This window comes from Poecilia latipinna, unplaced genomic scaffold (assembly GCF_001443285.1).
Source record: "Poecilia latipinna isolate Pla-1442-1.1 unplaced genomic scaffold, P_latipinna-1.0 Scaffold420, whole genome shotgun sequence".
Classification (NCBI taxonomy): Eukaryota; Metazoa; Chordata; class Actinopteri; order Cyprinodontiformes; family Poeciliidae; genus Poecilia; species Poecilia latipinna.
Window position 1 is genome coordinate 447,494 of NW_015113036.1, and position 15,248 is coordinate 462,741.

General features: G+C 41.3%; 1 protein-coding gene across 3 annotated transcripts in view; it reads right to left on the bottom strand.

Annotated features, from left to right (window-relative positions):
• Positions 1 to 2,822: 2,822 nt before the first annotated feature.
• Positions 2,823 to 15,248, bottom strand: part of znf385c (zinc finger protein 385C) — a 150,807-nt gene continuing 138,381 nt past the window's right edge. For all 3 annotated transcript variants that reach the window (XM_015037846.1, XM_015037847.1, XM_015037848.1), the window contains 5 exons: positions 10,815 to 11,201; positions 10,453 to 10,640; positions 9,057 to 9,155; positions 8,505 to 8,594; positions 2,823 to 6,476 (listed from right to left, as the gene is read on the bottom strand). In XM_015037846.1, coding sequence (XP_014893332.1) covers positions 6,246 to 6,476; positions 8,505 to 8,594; positions 9,057 to 9,155; positions 10,453 to 10,640; positions 10,815 to 11,201 — 995 coding nt within the window. In that variant the 3' untranslated portion in view covers positions 2,823 to 6,245. The remainder of the gene's footprint in view (positions 6,477 to 8,504; positions 8,595 to 9,056; positions 9,156 to 10,452; positions 10,641 to 10,814; positions 11,202 to 15,248) is intronic.

The following is a 15,248-nucleotide window of genomic DNA, read 5'->3' on the forward strand; positions in this document are numbered from 1 at the left end:
TCTGAGGGACAGGAAATTTTTTTAAAAAAAAGGTGGAGGGCCCCTTTTTTTTGTTTTTGGGGGGGGGGGGGGAAAGCTGACTTTAACCCTCAAAGCCTCTGCACTGGCCCAACTTTCACCGTCGCAGTGGCAATTCCACACAACAGTGAACACATTCAGCCTAAATGCCAACACCACCTTTATAGTCTGCTCTTTTAAGCCATGATTTTGGCAACATTTGCCAACCTAATCCTGAGGATTTGAGATAAATGATTTGTCCTGAAAACACATCATCACCGTTACATTTCAAGCACTCCGTTTCAAACAAACTCTTACATTTTTGGAAATAAATAATTAATTTATCAAGACCAACTAAAAACAAAGGTGAGCTCACTGAGCTTTTCAGTGATCTAATGATCACTCTCAAATCTTTCTGCAATATAACAATGCACTATAACAACCATCTGGAGTGTAATAAGAAGGTTAGATGTTAGATTTACAGAAAAAAAAGACAACCACCCTCTCATGATCAGGTGCATCATTCTTCCAATCATTCATTAAAAGATGTAGGTGGTATGATACAAGCAGATGTGTATGAATAAACTCAGATAACTTCATCAATAATTTATTTTATTTTCTAGCCAGATTGACTGTGTAGGAGTTAAAAGCTACTATTTCTCTCTATATAATATCTTTAAGAAGTTTAAAATGTGTTGTAAAATCCTTTGCCAATTTTGCCCGTTTCAAGTCAAGATTACGAAAAACCACTGGACTGATTCACATTATGAAAACCTCTTTTGCACTTTTACTTTAATTGGGCCATGCTGCAGATGTTTCGTTGCTGCTTTCCAGATCATCGTATCCCAACATCTGAACAATGACGTTTCCTCACCGAAATAGCATAATTTTCCTATAAATACAGTTTTCAAGAACTCCACCGTGTACGCAGCCTGAAAAGTTGCAGATCGTATTCCTCCCAGAAGGCACAGCAATTAACACCCGGCATATTTGTAAATTATTTGCTTGTCGCTTTGCGCTGATCAGTCTTTAAAGCCATATGCTGACTATTCTAAGCTGTGTTTTGACTACATAAAGCACTGCTAAAGTGTCTATTGGAAACACATTTATCATTTGCACTCAAGCCTGAAAAACTCACAACCTCCCTTTTTTTGTTCCTGCAAACTTCCTGCTTGCACTCTGGAAGAGTTTGCATAAAACATACTAATCATCATGAAGACCATTGAAGACCATTGATTCATGATAACAGTTTCTCTGCAAGATTTTGTAGAGGTTCAACCAAAGTGGGGGTAAGACTTGATACAGATTGCAGCTACACTGCCAAAAGCATTTTTATAATTTACTTGGAGCACCACCAGCCTGGTAAAACACGCCTGCTGACATTCTCCAACACAATAATGAACCGCCGCAAGATCAACAGTTTTGCGACGCGCTCAGAACAGTTGGAAAATCTTAGAGAATAAGCAGTGTGATATTGATGCACTCGAGAAGGTCACTCCAAGAACCTGAGGATACATTTCCCTTTCCAGTTGATTCCATAATCACGTCACAGACTTTGGAGCTGAAGAGGACCTCAATGACCCTGTTTTCCTTCTTCACACACAGTATGTCATTGCCCAAAAATCCTTCTCATATATTTCGTTTGTGTTTCCTGCTAAACGTTTTACCCATGAAAAAAACAAACAAACACAGATACACACACACAAACGTTCATTTCCGAATAAATAAGACATTTTCACAAGTTTGAAAAAGCTTTATTTCCCCAAATCCAACCCACTTTACTTATAATGTACAGAAATGTATTTGCTCTTTATATCTCTCATCATCCCATCCATGTGTACAGTGTGTCCTGCCCTCTGGAGCTATGGAGGGATACCCTGAATGGATGGCCATGTTAACATTTGCTCAACCTGTCACCCCTGAGAAGGCCTAGTTAATGCAACGTCATGATATTGTCTGTAAAAGGCCTTAAATTACAATATTATTTCAGCAACTGCCAGCATGGTGGAAAAAAAAGCTCACTCAAATCTTTTAATCTTTTCCTTTTAAATATTTTCTGTTGTACGTTATAAAACATGTTGATAAAACCATGTAAATAAAGAAGAAAAATAATAAAGTCCCCCCACCCTGTTTTCAAACAGGCATTCAACAATAACGTCATCTAAACTCTCTTCTATAATATTTATAATACAGATAACAATAAAATGACTCTGGTAGAATCTCTATAATTGCTCTATTTCTACATATAATCTGACTTTTCTTGGTTATTTAAGAAAAAAAAATGGGTCACCCGGGGTCAGAGTTCCCACTGAGCAACAGAAAGAAACAAACAGTGGAGATTAAAGGCTGGCTGGTTCACTGAGAAGTGGGACTGGGGGGAACCATCACGTCATTATGGCGAGGAGACCTGGCGGGCTTTGCTAACCTAGAACGGCTTGGGAGTCCTTAGAGAACACAAATGCACGTCGGATGAAGAGGGGTTTTCTTTAAAGCACAAGCACTGAATGGCAGTTACAGGTTACTTACGACAGGTGGCACTGCTGCGTCAAACACATGTACACACGTTGCACAAATGCATAGGTTCCTGTAATTGAAGAGAACAAGATTCGGTCCGACTGCTGAGGAGAGGATGACACATGCGCTCCGAGTCCTGTGTTGAGACCTTGCCAAGAGTTTGTTTTCGGCATAAGGAAAGGGGGGGATGTCAGCAGATATCCCGCGTGGGAGTGGGCGCACGAGCACAAACAGCACAATGACAAGTCGACGCTGCATATGTGTCACTTCCACATCACTCGTCGCTGACGTAACAATGTTTTTTTTTTTTGGCTCAGTGGAAGTCATACAGAGGTCCTACTGCTCCGCTGAAAAGTGAAGCGGCAGTGTCATATGGCGCTTAAGGCAGCCCTCCTCTCTCTCTCCGCCCCCTTCTCATGTCGAGACTGGCCATGAGCATCAAGCATCAAGGGCAGCAGCTGCACAACTTTTTATTTTTTTATTTTTTTTTATTTCATTTGACTTTTCACTGACAAACCAGACTTGGCCTTGGCTATGGAGGGGCACACAATACACTGTATGAGGAGTTTACAGCAGAGAAGAGTTAAAAAGTCATTGACACACCAGACATGAACATAAACATACTGTATGTATTGCTTTAAATGTGAGGCTTGTCATCATTACAGATAAACTATAACAGGATCATTCTCACTTGATTGGGTTTTTTTTCCAAAGCAGAATTTTATAAAATATACACCTACAAATAATAATAATAATAATAATAAAAAGAGAACATCAACATAATAATCATTGCTTTTGTAAGTAAATCCATTTTAAGGTGCTTTTTAATGTGGTTGCCATGGCACTGTGCTTTGTATCCCTCCCCCCACACACACCCCTTTCCACACGCTGCGCTCAGACACAGCACCGGGACGTCAGTCAGAATGTGGCTGAGCAGCCTTCCCACCCGCTGTCAAATTTTTCATCAAACACTGAAATCCTATCAAGTCATCAAGTTATCCATTGTGTTCTCATTATGTGCTTTGATTGTGTGCGTCATTTCCTTGCTCCTCATCGGCTTAAACTGAGATCACAGCAGAAGAAAATCAGGGACAACGTCAAGGTGATGGCGGTGAGGTGAAAGGAGAATGGGGTTAAAAAGCAGTGAGGATGGGAGCGAAACAAAAGGGGAATTTGGCAGGATAAGACGCATGTAGCTGCGAAAAAATATTTTCATGCCGCTACCTTAGGAAAAGCATAATCCCAGGTTGCATGCATGAGTAATACTCTGAAGCGAGAATTTTAGATTCCAAAGAGCAGATTTGCAAACTGAAAGATAGTTTCATTGACAAGCTGACCTTTTTTGGATCTTACTGACTGTTTAATCCTGGGTGTATTTAAAAAAATAATAATAATAACTTGGATGCAGGGGCTGTTACTCTTACTTGAAAAGAAAGAAACAAACATCAGTAATGCAGTTTTTCTTTTTGCGTTTTAACATAAACAATACATAGTTATAGACCTACAGTGACGTGTCGCTTTTGTCCTTGAGAGCCTTTAAAGTGATTTATTTTGAATCTTTGAAGCGAGCTTCTGCTAAAAGATTAAAAGGCGAATAATTTCTTACCTTCAGTAATGTATTTATTGACTTCCTTGTTTATCTTAAATCCAGACTAGTTGGTTTCAGAGATTAAAGTGAACAGGTTTCATACCTTCATAAAACACCTCCACCAGTCTGTCTGTCTGTCTGTCTGTCTGTCTGTCTGTCTGTCTGTCTGTCTGTCTGTCTGTCTGTCTGTCTGTCTGTCTGTCTGTCTGTCTGTCCCCTGTCTATGTCTACTTGTCTAGCAGGGTCATGGGAGTGCAGGTGTTTCACATCATGCTTCACAGTCAAACAAGACAAACAACCAAGGCAAGGCAGCATTGCCAGCAACTGTGCCTCAGTGCTTGGAACAACTCCTATCTCAAAAAAACACACCTTGAAACCGGCGTCTTGTTCACATCAGGCAGTTGTTCACACAAAAGCCAATGAATATTTACGAGGGAAATCGAGGCTGACCCTGGATCATCCCATGCGAGACATGAACTTTAGTGCTTAACGTTTCCGGTCAGCGCAACAGATCGATAGAAATGTGAGAAGGTCTAAAAAAAAAAAAAAATACATAAATTACCATTCACATTGACCTCCAAAAAGTTTCTGATTTTCACACTGCTTTGGTTTTAATTAATTTGGTTAGTCTGAGAAGAAATGCTTTTCATGCTCAACATGTGTGTCAATGACTAACCAATGATACCAGATTAGTGTTGATAAAAAATGATCTGCATAAATCACTGTCAGATTTCTGAAGTTGCAGTTCTTTTAAAAAGCAGAGGTCCACATTGGCTCCATTTAGGCTATATGCTAACTTTAGCTTGGGACCAACTAATCTGGATCTATAAATGAAGGTTCTACTAATACTCCTGCTGCAATATTACAAATCTACCGTCCATTTCCATAGCATAGAAAAATTTTGCCTTAGCAGAATTGAGCTCCAGCATTGTCTTCCTAGATATTTGAGATCGTAGCATGCATTATCTGATGGTCTGCTACACCAGACTGCCACAGATTTTTAGGACATGTTGGAATGTAAAACCTGTCTCACTCATGTAGCGATGTACCATTGCTACAGCATTTTGCACAACTATGACTAAAATATTACAGGAATTACCCAATTATATATAAGAAACAAGCTTTGCATTAGGACTGAAACTTGGTACGAGTAGAGCAGTGAAGCTTCATTCCCAGATCATACAAGTCTTTGTATGAAATAAGAAAAATACATCATTCTGATGTAGCAGAACCCAAAATTACACATCACTGATCCCAAGACACATGCACTATTCAAACTGAGATGGCATCAAAAGCTAAACATGTACTTCAAAAGCATTATAGGACTCAATGTCCCTTAATTATTTTATGTTAACACTCATGTAAATGCCTTTTTATATATGCCAGCATACATGGCCAGGTAGAATCTGTGATGGCAGCTTAGACGTGCCATCTACTGTAGGTAAGACACCAACACCTTGCAACCTTTTAACAAAACCTCACAATAAAAATTCAGGACTCTATCCTTAAACTAAGACGTCTTATGTTTTTTTTTTTTTTTTTTAAACCATATTCACAATACCATGCAGCAGCGTTGCTTAAGCTTGTCAGCTGAAAACACTGATGAGTGAGGCTGGCCTTTGCAGCCATACACGTATGGCTTTGCTTCAGCTGCTTTACGGACCTACAACAACTTTTCATCAAGCCTCCAAACATAGAAGATAAAAAAGGTTTTATAAGAGCATCAAGTAAAGGGACCTTATTTTGTGGCAACCACACTAAACGTACATCTAGATTTTTTTTTTCTATATATGTTTTCTAATAAATTACACAATAATATTTATAATTTAAACCATGTTTGACCCATGAAATGGCTATAAATGTGGCCTCCTTGTGCCAGTCACTGTCTGGAGGCCTGTGCTGCTCCTGAGGTCGCCATCAAAGGAGCAGAAAGAAGGCATGAAAGGGGATATTGGCCTTAGTGATGAGAAGCGCTCTCAGGCCGTCGGGCCTGGTGATAAATTGGAATTTGTGCACTCTTCCCATTTTAAGTCAGGCGGGCTGCATAGTTTGGATGTGGCCTTTGTTGCGTGGTCACACTAAAACGAGGGCCTTGGACTTGGTAAAGGGACAGGGCCGGAGCTTAACTGGGAGATCGGTTAAGTCCTTAATAAGGGGAGAAGATGATGGGTGTGTGCGTGGCCCGCAGCGGCCCCGGGGCAGGCCGGAAGAGTGCAGGGCCCAGGAATGGGGTCTGGATGAAGGTGGTGGCGCCCACCGGGTGGCGCAGAGCCAGCGGGTTAGTCGCCACTGTGCACAGAGTTGGTGGGGTGAGGGGGCTGGGCAGGAAGCCAGTTGTCAAACTCTTGGTCAGCTGCTTCTGCAAGGCCAGTTTGGTCTGGAGAAGACAGGAATGGGGGACCGGTAAGAAGCAAGAGAAGAACACAACGAGGGCAGAACACAACAGCGATCGGGCGAGCATGTTTCTCGAAAACATCGGCCCTTCATCCAGACACTCAGCTGCAGCGAAGGAATATGCAAAACACCTCTGAGCAAATTATATTTTCTTATTTTCACATGACAAACAGATGAAATATGAATTTACCCACAGGTGTCCAAACTTGCATAAACAAGATAGACAATCTAGGAGTATGACATGGACACAATCATTTTCATCACTAAGTTGAAGAAAATATGTATCCCTGAAGCTCGTAGTTATTAAAAGGGTTATTCTGATCTTTTATGAAGATTATTTTAGTTTAAGATTAGTCAATGAAGTTAACCTGATTACCCAGCTCATGTACTCTGCTGTTCAAAGCTTATATATTTTAAATAAAAGGGAGTTACCACAATAACAAAAGCCACAAACTGCTCAATAAACAGCCTCCAAATTCCTGGATACATTTCTATCAACATAAAAACCTTGAGTTGATTCCAGTTGTGCGTTTGTATTGGTATTAGTTTAGGCTCATGTCAGCAGACAGCTCCCCTGGTCCAACTGGTAAATTTAATCGAGAGCTGCGTATTTAAACTGCTTGCTTTGAAGCCTCCTCTGGAAGCCACAGTGCTTCCTGCCCGTTCATTCCTGCTCTTCATACTTCATCTGACCTAATCAGCGTCACATTTGTTGTAATGGACATCTGCTCTGTTCTGTACTCTGGGGGTGTTTGCTGCTGCTGCTGCTCCTGCCCTTCCTGCCCCTGGCTCTCTGCATATGCACATGGAAGGGCTGAGAGGTCCTAGCGCAAAACTACAAATAAAACTGATTGTTGTGAGCAAAAACGATTTTATCTTCATTCCTTTTTCATGATTTTAGGGAGCATAAACGTTAAAATGCCACTCTTAAAAAAAATTAATCACAAAGAAAAGCCTTTAGATACAGCAAGCATACTCGCACCCCTTTGACTTTTTTTCACTTTTTGCCACATAATAACCACTGAACGGATTTTAACGGGCCTTCAGACCAACACTGAGTTTCAAAAAATTTGTGTGGAAGAAAAATGACATATGCTTTTAAACACATTTCACAAATATAAATCTGAAAAGTGTAGCAAACACATGGACTTAATAAATAAAAATGTACACATGCCTTTATATCCAGCCCACCTGAATGAATAATTGTGGAACCACTAGTCTTTTGTGTTATGCTTTTGCTAATAGATGTTGAGCAACATAGCTCCCCAGAGCAGGCTGCTGCCACAAAAATATTTTCTGCATTTAGCGTGATGCGCAGTTTGTTTTCCCTCATGCAACCAAAAAGTTTCATTTTGGTCTCTTTTGACTGTAGACCTATTCTCCACAACTTTGTTTCTGACCCAGCTTGTGTATTATATGGCAGCTGAATGCAGCTGAATGCTCAAGGTTACAGGTATCAAAGTAAAGGAGGCTGAATACAAATGCACTCTACACTTTACAAGTTTTATTTGCAACAACTCTGAAAACCATGTATCATTTCCAAACCAATAGTTGGTCTATTACCTAAAATCTGTTGAGGTTTGTGGCTGCAATGTGGAAAAAAATGACAAAGGTTTTAAGGGGCATGAATAGTTTTATAATGTGCTGTGCATCTGAGATGCAAACTGTTTTATATATCTGTCTTTTGCTAAATTATAGAAGAAGCTTCAGGTCCCAAAGTGTTTTTTCTTCTTCTGTTTTTGCTAAAACTTCACCTTATATACTTATATACACAGGTCCCACTATGCTGGTAATGAAGGTAAACTTCATTTGTAATCTTCAACTTTGTGGTCTACAGACCAAAATATTAACACCTACAATGTGAAAAAAAAGATCAGAGCCACCCCTTTAATGTCCTTTAATGTAAAAGTGGCTTCCTTATTTTCTTTGCTTGGCCCCCTGGCCACAGTCAGGCCTAAACTTCAGCCAGCACAAGTTTCTCCTTCCATTCTCAGCCTCGCCGGCTACTGACCTGCGAGGAGAGAGAGGTGAAGTTGCACTGGGTGAATGCTTTCTTCATGGCAGACACAGCCACACCTGCATAGCCACTCCATCTCACGTTCTGTAGGATGAAGGAGGAGGAGGAGGAGGAGAAGGAGAAGGGAGAGAGGTGGGGGGAAGTGTGTATATGACAGGAGTAGAAAAGTGATTAATCTGGAGTGCTGAATCAGGCTGCTGTTGCCAGAGCTGGACAGCGGGGAGAGCAGGACTAATTTAGACTCGTCTCTGGGGTTGGGGACTCACCGACTGTAAGAGTGTGTTTAACCTCTCTGACATTACAGAGACACAGGCATGCTGTCACAACATGATACACTGTAGAGACCTTTAAAAGCCATGGGATTTTTTTTTTATGTCCTGAATGTTATGAGCAGACCATTAGCTCTGAGAGTGGAACTGAAACGATCCAGTTCTGGCAAATATATACACCGTGTTGAAGCATCTCCGCTGTAAAAAAACGGAATTGTGTCTCGTTTCGTCTTCACTTCATGCATATTTGTGCGCATCTTTAAGGGCTGAGACTCACCGTGAAGCTGGAGCTCGGCTGGCTCTTGCTGTGGGGGGTAAATTTGGGTTTGGGCGGTTTTCCGGCCAGCCGATCCTTGTGCCTTCTGCTGTTCATGTGCTGCCGAGACCAGCAGAAATACCATTAGCCGGCTCACAGGCATCTGTCGCACCACAGCGGAACAACCTCAAATGTTGTCCGCTGAATAATAAATACACGCAAGGGTATGAGTGAGGTGCACAGAAATTACATTGCATTATTATATTACAGCTGCCCTGCCGGCTGTGGTACCTTACAGGCTTTTGTCCTCCTGGGAGCGAGGATGTTTATATAAGACTGGTGGAATGCAGTTAGGGCTAAAGCAGACTGGGCGCTCATACACATGCCAGCACATTCTCTGTTATTTTTCCACATTCCACTCCAGTGTAGACAATCTCATGACTCACAGAAATAGTATTAAGTGAACATCAAAAGGAGAGAAATTACTTCCCGACCGTGGTTTGATGGTAATACATCCAGGAGAAACACATAAAGCACAGTAGCTTGCAATAAGTGGCAAATAAACGCCTGCTCACTGGGCATTTTGTTAAGCTAATAGGTGGTAAAAATAGCAGCTTAAATGTAGTCTTAATAGCTTTATTCATGTGCCTGAGCTGTTAAAGAAAGCGCCACAGATTACTTGTATCAAAGTGTTAAAATTAGCTTTTGGATTAAACACAGTCTTTAAAATTCCACCCTTCGTGTTCATCACCGATCTAACCAAATTTAACGCAGTAGATTAGAGGTGAATGTAAAGTCAAGCTAAACATGCAATTTTAAGCTCCAAGTGTTCATTGTGGTGGATAAAGATCTGCAAGCGCTTCGGTTTTCTGATTAATCCTGCAGCCACATCGTTTCTCCGTGGAGCGGGTTTGAGGAAATTGTGAGCAACGTTTTCTCCACTGCCAGGTGATTTGGGACTTTAGTGCGTTTCCCAGCAGAGTCAACATCACTTCTTTGGGTTTTTTTTTTTTTTCTACAAACTCATATCAGGTTGGCAGCACTCTCCCTTGGTATGTCTCAACAAATCTGGACGACTTCTCCCAATCCCCTCATACACCTTCATTTTACACTTCAAAAGAATAAAAAAGCTTGGAAGTCCAGAGTATTACTCATGCTCAGACTATCTTCCTAATGGTGTTTTGGTCGGTTTTGCTGCCAAAGCAAGCCAGCGTCCAGTAGACTCCTAACAGTATTGTGCTCGTCAACCATTTGACAAACCACTTTTACTTTTGGCAGACTGCACTACCAAGCTGAAAGGGAACCCAGGCTGGTCAATGGATGTGGCCCCATATGCAACAAACTCCCCAATTTAAATATATATGTATATATATTGCTCAAAGGTTTAAACACATGTGAAATGCAATTTAATCTTTACCTGGCTAAGTTGGGTTTCAGAGTTCACAAATATTTCACACACTTCACACTGGAAGTTCTTGCTGGTCACCCCGACGCTGCCTTTGGTCCCCAGCCGCTTGCTCTTGCAGCCAGATCGAGCTGCCACTACTTTCCCCCTACGGCGTGGCAGAACACTGTGACCTTCCAGCATCAATTTGTGCTTAGTACCTGATAGGAAAAAAAACAACAACAACAAAAAAAACAAAACAAAAAAAAAACAGAAATTTGACAGGATCTTTGTTATCCAAAGCCTTTCACTACAAGACATTTCAATGGCAAATGTAAGTGGCTTTTCAAAACATGAAGAAATGTGTACAAATCAGGTTCACAAGTCGATCGTACCGCTGTTATGTGCTTCCAGTTGGGAAGTGGAGTTGACTGTGACTTTACAGACAGGACAGTGGAGGTGAGCTTTGCTCTTCTTGGGGTCTTTGTTGTCATCCATGCATGGCTCCCCTGGCGTGATAGATGGGTCTGCAGCATTACCTGACTCGCCGGTCAGACACATAGCCTCAGTGGCCTCTGTGGGCTCTGCAGCCTCTCCGCCCTCCGGAGTGCTGGTGTCTGACGCCGTCTCAGAGAGCTGAGAGGAAGGCGAAACCTGAGGAGGGGAAAGCGTGACCAGCTCCACAGAGGAAACCTCAGACACCGGTGTCAGCATGACCGAGCTCCTGGGACTCTCCTCCAGTTTTCCCTCCAGGATGCTTGGTTCCAGATCAAACTGAAGACCTGTACAGAAGTAGAAAAGAAATGGTGAATATTGGCAAACTGGATGCTCAGATTAGGACTAACTTTGTAAGTACTGGCACTCTTCACTTCGGGTTTGTGAAGAGGCAGGTGCTTTATTTTAAATTAAGTCCGTGAGGCCAGATCAAAGGTGTAGAAAAGCAATCTGTTATTTTATTTCTGTTACAATTGGTTAGTGAGCAGAAGGAACAACCAAAAAAAAAAAAAAGCTGAGATAAACAAACCATGAGCGAGATTTAACAAGTGATCCTGAGCAATATTTCTTAATAGATTTTGAAGGACTTCCAGAGCTTTTCTTTCGCACTTTGGCCACTTTATTAGCTTTATTTTCAGTCCAGTATTGTCTGTTGGATGAAAAAAAACAAAACAAAACAAAAAACATGTTCATATGCAAATATTTGTGTATGTGTGGAACAGCGATCCGACAATCCCATATAGCACTGGATGAATTTTACTGCATTGCAATGCTGCTGAGTTTTCTACCACATGAAAGTCATTGATTTTAGGGAAACTACAACAACTGAACCAGGTATCAGTCTGAGACGCTCAATACGGGGAACGAAGCATCTAAATGCGTTGGGGTTAGGATCCCCATTAGTACTACTTTATGCCACATTAATAATTAATAAACTTTTTTTGGTTTATTAAAGCATTTGCCACAAGCCATTTTTTTTCATTCTTCTTTTGCACCTTTGCTCTTCACATTTACTCTTCAAATATCAGGTGGATCTTGAGTTTCAGTCAATATAAACAAACCTATCGGCTGCTGGGTCCCGCCGATAAGTCACTGCAGTTCCATTACCATTCCCCCTTCACCTCTGTTGTCTTCCCATGGGAATCAAACACACTTCACCCCAGAGCACTGAGTGCTACGCTCACTGAATATCTCCATTTCATTTAGTGAGCTTAACACACACACACACACACACACACAGCCGACCTGAGAGCGACCGTGCTCCATTGATTTTCCCTTTTATGTCTTAGAGTAAATTCATCATTGGAGATAAGGGTCTTCCTTTTTCATTCCTTTCCAGGTAAAATAAACTATATGAGCAAGATTAGACATTCCCCTCGCTGTAATGAGTGTGACCCTTGAGGGGTTGGACTGCTTTTCCAGAGGTGGAGAGGGTGTGGGAGGGAAGAAGGGCTGGAGGTAGGAATGATCTGTGAAATGCAGGGCCACCCGAGAGGTCTGTGGTGGGAAATGATACTGATCAGTGGGTTTAGGGGGAACCTCATAGAGGAAGATGTAGAGGTTGGTGGGAATCAAAGGACTCTGAAAATTCATGGGTAGAGATCAGAGGGAGGCTGATGCGAAGATCTTCATTTCCTGCTGGGAGCTGAACATTTTCACTTTCGGATTAATCATATTTAAGGAGAACAAAAATGCAGCATTTTACTTTATTCTCTTTAACCACAACGGTTTATTTCAAATAGCTAGGAATAAAAGCCCTGCAAAAAGGAGCTCTTAAGGGTTATTGCATTGCGAGCAAGTACATAGTTCAAAATTCTTATGTTTTTTACCTACTTTATCAGTTGCGTGACTCTGGTAGTCCTGCAAAAATTTCTGTTTTTCAGATGTACTATATGCCCCCTAAGTATTGATATAATTGTGAAGACAAACGAGAGAACTGTCAAAACTGTCAGGCCAAGACCAGTCCATCGGCAGCTGGCCCTCTGAGGAATGGAAGTAGACACCATCGATTACCGAGCATCTGGATCGATGTTGTACAAGCAATCATGAGTAACTTTAACATGAGAATAATTTGATTTATGTTTCCAGCAGTCCATCTGAATATGTTTCTATGGGTGTAAACATCTTGAGAGATTACCAGTCGGCGGAGTGATCGGCTAAGAACTTAAAGCACAGACAGACAGCTAACGAAAATTGGACTCATTAAACACACGCTTGCCTCTACGCTCAAGACGCTGAGCGCTTGATTTAGTAGGCGAGCGCTGATCCGAGGCGGCCTCCGAACATAAACAAATTCCCAGGGGAAAAAAAATCCTTGCTTTAGATCATCATTACTGCGGTGACAGACAGAGTCCCTGCAAAAGATGACTTCAGCGGCGGAGTCAATCAAAGCCGGGGGTGATTGATGCTCGTCATGATTGATGGTGGCTCTCAGTCTCCTGGCGCCAGCTTGGCACTCTTACACTCGGTAGACGGCTGTCCTTTGTTAGTCTGAGGCATGCTATATAAGAATCGATCTGTCTCTTTGTGTGACTAGAAAGTTCATCTCTGTTTATCCTCTCGTTCTCCTTCCCAGATGGATGACTTGTTGCGCTTGGTATGATAAAATACCGATCAAACTCAAATGTGATTGGGAAGTATTTGAGAGACTACGCATGTTAGCATATGTAAAAGGACTTATTGCTAGAAGCTAGAAATTTGGTACAAATTGCATAATAAGTTTTAAACAAATGGGGTAACGCAGCAACGCTTCTCATATTCCTTTGCTCTGTGGAGGACCAGTGTTGCTCTTTCTATGGAGCTGGAAAACATATTGGAATAAATAGTAATTCAAACTCCTTTAGACACCAGGACATTTTACATTAAAACGCTGTAGTAACTGCCAGGAAGCTAAAATGAATGAGTAATGATCCAGAAAATATAATTAAACCACCAGTGAAATGGTTTAATAGACAAAAAAATGAACTTGGAGGTCGCTGCAGTTGACAGACTTAAAACTTATGCTAAAACTGGAGAAGAGAAGAGAGAATAAGGCAGATACTGGACTTTGGATGATCTGGAAAGAGTGTGCAAGGAGAATTAGTAAAATTTCCATGTATCTGCATACTTCATACTTGTAAAATGCTATAGGATAAGTATAACAAAAGAGGGTTGTAATTGTTTTTATTTTTTATTTTGCATAATGTTCGTCTTTAAAACCAACTGCCAACAATTCAGAGCGAAAGTGATAAGAACTAGTACATTTAAGTAATTTTCCGTACAAATCTTCACTGCGGTTTTTATTCCAAGATGAAGTTTGGAAGAACTCTCCTACAAAAGTTCATCAAAAGGCTGTGAGTTTGGATATGAAGTGTTTCTAAAAAAGTAACAAAGGGATGTTAAATGAAGAGCCCCTGTTATTTTGCTATTTCAGTCATGTGCAGGAGAAATAAAATATTTAATCCCATTTATTCCCTTTCAATAAAACAGTCATTTATGAAAAGAAGCTGCCCGTCGTGTTCATATTATTCCGCAGGCATTTCCATCGCAGCCAAGAGGCTGACCTTGTGGGTCCAGGGGAATATTTTGTTTTGTTCCGAGTGAGACACTGCACATACTTCAGTGAACCACCGACGGGGATCTTATTGGTTCCTGAGAACAGACACTCTGGACATTAGCCTCTCAAAGCTCCCCAGCAGCTTTTATTTTCATGGCAGATGTAATTCATTTCATCAAGTATTAATCTGGAATGCTTTTCCATCCCAGTTTGGCATTGTGCGGGATGCCAGCACTGGCTCACTCTGGTGCATTTCAATTTCACATCAGGCCAGTCGCACAATTGGGTTTATTAAAGAGTGTTCTTTGGCACAAAATTGCCTTGGAACTGCAAAATTATTCACGGCATAAAAATTAGCTATGACTTATCTACTTCTTTCGTGCTTTCCCTTTCTCATTCATTTCTCTCTCCCTCGCTCGCTCTCATTCATTTCATCTTATCTTACATTTCCCACTCATCTCGTCTCGTTTCGCCTCTGCCGTGCTTTCCTCTTTCAGGGCCTTTGGAACAGCAGAATATTAAAATTGTATTTGATGAGAGTGTTATCAGGCTCCGGGACTTTTGTCTGATTTCTCCTTTCTGAAGGAGACTCTTGGCACTCAAGGGGAAAATGTGTGTATGTGTGTGTCCATTTATAAACTACCCTGTCTGGAGGATAAACAGTGTCACTCCTATCCAAGACTACCTTTATCTCTCTCTTTTTTTTCCAGATATTCTGTCTGCATTTAAAAACCCTGCATAGCTAGAGATCTTCTCTGAGGCAGGGAACTTAAAACGGTAGAGGAAATAAGAAGGGGGG